This window comes from Pteropus vampyrus, unplaced genomic scaffold (genome assembly GCF_000151845.1).
Source record: "Pteropus vampyrus isolate Shadow unplaced genomic scaffold, Pvam_2.0 Scaffold352, whole genome shotgun sequence".
NCBI classification, from domain to species: Eukaryota; Metazoa; Chordata; class Mammalia; order Chiroptera; family Pteropodidae; genus Pteropus; species Pteropus vampyrus.
In genome coordinates, this window is record NW_011889133.1 from 364,914 (window position 1) to 371,106 (window position 6,193).

Here is a 6,193-nt window from a genome sequence, read left to right on the forward strand (position 1 = left end):
AAAAGGGACTTGATGCTTTATTCGTCAATCTCGCTGTCGCTTTTTCCCACCTAAGTCATTTTATTGGATATGCGACTGTGGCTGGCGGCGACAACAAAGATTTTAATAAGGTTAGATAGCACTTTCTGAACGTGCTCAAAAAGCGACGGAAGTAGTTGCCGGGAAAAGGTAGGCGGGTCCCGAAGCATCCAATGATAAGTGGCTCAGGGAGGAAAAGGACGGTACGCCGTGAAAGGATTGTCCAATGAAAATCACTAGCGCCAGACACCGGGACAGAGGGGAAAATGGAGAATTTCACGGCGCTGTTCGGAGCTCAGGCTGACCCACCGCCGCCCCCAACTGCACTCGGCTTCGGACCAGGAAAACCTCCACCTCCGCCTCCCCCTCCTCCAGGCGGGGGACCCGGCACAGCTCCGCCCCCCATCGCGGTCACCGCCCCTCCCGGCGCAGACAAAGCAGCTGGTTGTGGTCCCTTCTACCTAATGCGGGAACTGCCAGGTGAGTACTAGGCCTGGCCGAAGTCAGCCAATCAGATCATAACGAGGGGGTGATGGGCATGCTTCTAAGCCGGCCGGCGGAGGTGCAAGGTAACCTAGGCAACGAGTGCCAGCACCTTAGAGCTCTAAATTGAAAGGCCTTTGAGGATTCACAACCAAAGGGATGATGATGTGAATTCTTCGGATGGATTGAGGATGAGAAGAGAATGCATCCCCATGACCGTCTTTCACGTCATATCCGGTCTCTGTCCCTGACACTGGATTATGGCTCTCTAAAAATGATCCATAGTTTGAGTTTGGAACTCAGGAGTGCCGATTTAACATCCCTGTGGACCTAGGGTTTTAGTTTCAGATCTGCCACAAACTTGATGTTGGTTTGGGGCATGTTACCCGCCTCACGGCTTCTGGCGTTTCTTCAGCTGTTTGAAGTGATTAGACTTGAACCAGATTCTTTCATTCAAAAAATTATTTTGTTGAGCACCTACTATCTACCAAACACTGTTCTAAATGCTGACGATACAGCTGTGAACAAGACTGACAAGATCCTTGCGTTTTTGAAGTTTACATATCAGTGGAGCAGGCAGAGTAAATAGGATAGCAGATACTGGTTAGTGCTACAAGGAGAAAACGTAATAAAGAATTGAGGAGGCACAGCTACTTTAGCTAGAGTGATCAGGTAAGCCCTGAGTAGGTAACATTTGAGCTAGAAGGTAAGCATAGAGAAAGGGCCAGCCACGTACGAATGAGAGGGAAAGACGATTCTAAATACAGGAAGTGAGATCAGAAGCCCCCATATGAAAAAAAGCTTGGAAGGGACAGAAAACCAGTTGGACTCCAGTGACATGAACAAGAGAAAAAAGTGATAGAAGATGAAGAGGCAGGGGTTGCGGGGGCGGGCCGGGGGGGTGGTAAGCGGAGGCCTTTATAAAGCATTTAGATTTTAAAGTCAGGGGAATCCATTTTAACACAGGAAGGCGACATGATCTAACTAATTTATTTATTTTTAATCATTCAAGCAGCTACATTAAGAATGGGAAGTAGGGAAACCAGTCAAGTTACTGCTTAGTAGCCCAGGAAAGAGATGATGGTTTTGACTAGGCGATAACTGTAGAAGGGAGAAATGAATGGATGCAAGATAAATGTTAGAGGTAGAGCTGACAGGAACGAAGGGTTGAATATAGAAGTAAAGAAGAGAGGAATAGGGGATGATTTTTAAATTCTTGGTTTGAATAATTGAGCAGATGGTAGTGCAGTGACCAGGAAGGAACAAGTTTGAGGAGGTGGAAGTCAAGTCATTTTGGACATGTTAAGGCTCCAAAATGCCTTTCAGTACATTGTAAGTCCTACTGCTATATCAAGAGTTGAGGGAAATAATAATGAACATAATACATACTTAGACTAGCCCCTTGAAGTAGGCATTGTTATCTGCATTTTATAGTTAAAAACACAAGCATAGAGAGGTTGACTTTGGTTGGTTGGTTAGTGGTTCATGTTTACGAGCAGTTTCTTTAACCTTACCAATTCTGATCGTACCTATTTATATCAATCAGTTGACAGATACTGAATAGATATTCTGGGCTAATGCCGGTGGTATAGGAAGGTGGGGTCATGTAGTGAAAGGGGAAAAAGATTAATAAGCTTGATCCTTGTTTTTAAGGAACTTATTTTACTTAGGGATGCAAATCACGTGGTTTAAGGATAAAGTAGTAACTGTATTTCTTATCAAGGCCAATTGCATTACTTCATGGTCATAGCAACTATTAAGAACTACATGATGGTTTTCAAAACGTGTTTCTTATCCAAAATGACAGAGGAATAAGTGGTCACTTGAGCTGGACCTTGAAGAATTCATATTGGTGAGGAATATTAGGAAGAATTTTCCTATAATTAGGTCAATTTTCCTAAAAGACGTTTCCAAAAAGGAAACACTATGAGGGGTGGTTTTTGTTTTTGTTTTGTTTTTTTCTCAGGAGATGGTAGAGACCCATTTGGATGGATCAGAAATTTTGCATAGAGAACTAGTGGTTGAGTAGGCCTCAAAGCTAAATTATAGTAAGATGTGTTTAACCATGAGTGCCAGATAAAAAGAATTTGAGCTTTTTCCTGAATGTGATAGGAAACCATTGAGATTTTTGAACTGAGTAGTGCTTCTAAAAATACCTGGAGAATGAGCGTGCTATGTTCTGAAGTAGAGAAACCATGAATGATGTGAGGAAGATTTGGAGTCAAAAAAAAAAAAAAAAGAGAGTCTACAGCCATGCCACCCTGAACGTGCCCGATCTCGCCTGTCTCGGGAGCTAAGCAAGGTCGGGCCTGGTTAGTACTTGGATGGGAGACCACCTTGAAACAACACCAGGTGCTATCGGCATTTAAAAAAAAAGAGAGAGAGAGAGAGAGAGAGAGAGAATCTGCATAGAATTGACTAAGAGGAAGTTGGAAATGCAAGTTTAGTTTTCAGGAGAGGAGTCAGGGCTGGGGAGAGAAATTTATAAATCATCTTCATAGAACCACTAGTCTAAAAGTCGGATAGACTCTTGTTAGAGTTCAGAAAAAGCACAGAGTGCCCTTTCACCTGAGCCTTGAGCATAACCACCTGGAAGGAGGAGAGGTGACAGAAAGAGGGGAAAAATCAGGATACTGTAATGGTAGGAGGCAGTACCAACTTATGAGGAAAGGCGCTGTGGCACAAGCCTCGTGCCACTAACAGTAGCCCACAGTTCTGGGATGTTTGATGTAAAATTACCAGGAAAAGAATAGGGTAAGGCCTGGAGGTATGGAGAAAAATACCTTGTTCCTTTAATAGTTATTGAGCACCGAGGCTGTGGCGTTTGGAGCACCAGCCATCCATGAGTGAACAAGGCATTGTCTCTGCCCTCAAGGGCCTCACGATTCAGGACCTGAGTGTTCCCGAGTGAATGATTATAAACATTTTACCCTTCACGTTCATCATAACTCTAGATGAAGTTGTAGGTTGGATATTTCCACCCTTGCCACTAGATCCTTATTACTAATAAGTTTATATTCTTTTGAAAAAATTCTCCCTGTGGCCTCTAGGCAACACGGAGCTGACAGGCAGCACTAACCTGATCACACACTACAACCTGGAACATGCCTATAACAAATTCTGTGGGAAGAAGGTGAAAGAGAAGCTGAGCAACTTTCTGCCTGACCTGCCAGGGATGATTGATCTGCCTGGTTCCCATGATAACAGCAGCCTCCGCTCCCTCATCGAGAAGCCCCCTATTCTTGGTGGCTCTTTCAATCCTATCACAGGGACAATGCTGGCTGGCTTCCGCCTGCACACTGGCCCGGTAAGTCCCCTCTTCGGGAGGAAGAAGGCAAATGGGGAGCCCTGAAAGACATGGAGGTGGTTTTTCTGTCAAAGTCTGTCCTTCTAGCTTATTGAGCAGAACAGATGATGGGAGCAGGGGATTTCCCCACTGCACTCACCTGCACCTTCCTTTGGTTCCTTCAGTTGCCAGAGCAGTGTCGTCTGATGCATATTCAGCCTCCCAAGAAGAAGAATAAGCACAAGCACAAACAGAGTCGTACCCAAGATCCTGTCCCCCCAGGTAAGAAGCGGTTCTATTCAAAGCCAGAAAACCTGACATTTTGAATCTGGTTCAGCCTTCCTCAGTTAAAAACCCAGTCAAGTTTCTTACAGAGCCCTGGACTCCCAAATTTTTCTGAAGGAAGAAACTGATGTACTGGGGTCTCCTGGGCAAGTGGGAACTTGGGACAGGGGCCTTAGCAAAGTGCCTATGTATCCTCTCTGGCCATCTGAGGAAATGCAGTTGCCCTTGACTAGGGGTTTCCTGTAGTTTACAGTCCTAGTAGGAGGGAATTTTGAGCTCTACAGATGATAGGCACCTAATGTCTCCTACAGAAACACCATCTGATTCGGATCACAAGAAGAAGAAAAAGAAAAAAGAAGAAGATCCTGAGCGGAAAAGGAAGAAGAAAGAGAAGAAGAAAAAGAAGGTAGGGTAGGGGCCTGGTGCTGCAGTCCAGTAAGTTTCCCCATGTCCCACCCCTGTCCTAGGTGGAGTCCTTGGCCTCAGGTTGCACCCAAGATTGAAAACACAGGGCATGTTGCAGTGTTTCCCTGTGCAGCCCTGATCAAGGCTGTTCTCTAACCCTCTTTTGTTTTCCCCAGAACCGACACAGTCCCGACCACCCTGGTATGGGCAGCTCTCAGGCCAGCAGCAGCAGCAGTCTCCGCTAACAGGACCACTGGACTCTGCCAGAATGGCCTCCTGCTGTCCTAAACCTGACAAAAGCTGCCTCTTGGCTCTCGGACACTGCCTTAGAAGCATCCCCGAAGGCTGGAACAGAAGCCGGCTCCTACTGTGCTCGGTTAGAGTGACACATCGTGAGAGAAGGGCCATGCTTTTGTAAGGCTCAGCTGAGCTTCCTTGTGGACATCTCTTCCTCTCTGGGGAAGCTTTCATCTCATCTCTTTTGTGCAATTTGTCTGATTTGGGACTTGATCTGATTTATGATGATTTTTTTCTTTTTTTAAAAAAAAATTGCATTTATCAAACTGGCTTAAGTGTGGCTACCGGTTAAGAGGTAAGTGCCTTTCTGTGAGGGTCAGGGTTTAAGCTAAGGCATTGCTAAGATCTGAGGGGATTTGGGTCTTGTATTACAGTTATCTCATCAGCAGGCAGGGAAACCAAAATGAGATTTAGGCAGAGCTTGCTAATACCTTCCCACAGCAGACACATAACACCCTGCCCATAATGTTGAGAACCAAGCCACCTGGATGATCTTTAGGCTCCATCTGAAGAGCTGATCTAGTTAGGGCTCCTCTGTGTTCTAGGTCAATTCTGTGTTGAAACAATAGCCAACTGAAAAAGTACCCACAGTCACCAGTGTATTTCAACAGGTTGATTCTTAGTCAAGCCTATGATTTTTTTTTTTTTTGAAGTAAACATCTGGCAAGCAAAGGTAAATCCTTCTCTTGTCTTTATAATAAGAACTTTTGACCTGCTTCATTTCTGAGTTAAAACAATGAAAGTATTTGGCTGTGAAAACATTTCAAAGCTTCTAAGATGGCAACAAAAAGGCAGCATAAACTAGCAAATGTAAAATAAACCCCTTCAGTCTTTCAGTCTTTGCAGCAGGACAGGTAACTGAAAACATCCATGAATAAACAAGCTACTGTATTCTGACTTAAGCTACATTTGACAAAGAACAGTTAAAATCTGTTACACAAATCCAAGGTTGTTCCTAGATCAGTAGACAGAAAACCACTCATTTAGTTTGTTTTAATCTAGGATTTCAGCACAAGAGTTTATGTACTAAAGTTATAGACAATGAAAATAAAGGGTTCTGGCCAGTGTTCTGAGATTTAGTGCCTGAGGACCCCGATTAGGGTACGGTCTTTTGCTTTTGCAAACAAAGTATGAGCTAGCAAATTGAACTGCCACCCACATTTCCCATCTGCCTTTTCCATACTTGGGTCATCCACTGTCTCCCCTCTGGCTGCATCTAAAATGAACTTTACTTTCCGGAGACAAAATTCTGTATTAAGAAACAACTATGGCACAAGTCAAAGACTTCTCTAAGCTTCGAAATGACAAGAAGCTTTAGCGGTTGCAAAAGATTTCTTTCAGGAATTTTTAAAATTAAATCATGGAAATAAAAACAGGACCTGTTGTTTTAAGTGGTTATTTTCACTGTAGTTGTGCCTA

The 6,193-nt window shown here is 44.1% G+C and overlaps 1 protein-coding gene across 1 annotated transcript; it reads left to right on the forward strand.

Annotated features, from left to right (window-relative positions):
* The first annotated feature begins 41 nt into the window (after positions 1–41).
* MED19 (mediator complex subunit 19) lies at positions 42–6,152 on the forward strand. Its single transcript, XM_011379016.2, is given in 6 exon segments — positions 42–267; positions 269–498; positions 3,552–3,808; positions 3,973–4,069; positions 4,384–4,478; positions 4,654–6,152. Coding segments are annotated over 6 exon segments (771 nt in total). The 5' UTR covers positions 42–244; the 3' UTR covers positions 4,723–6,152.
* The last annotated feature ends 41 nt before the right edge of the window (positions 6,153–6,193 follow it).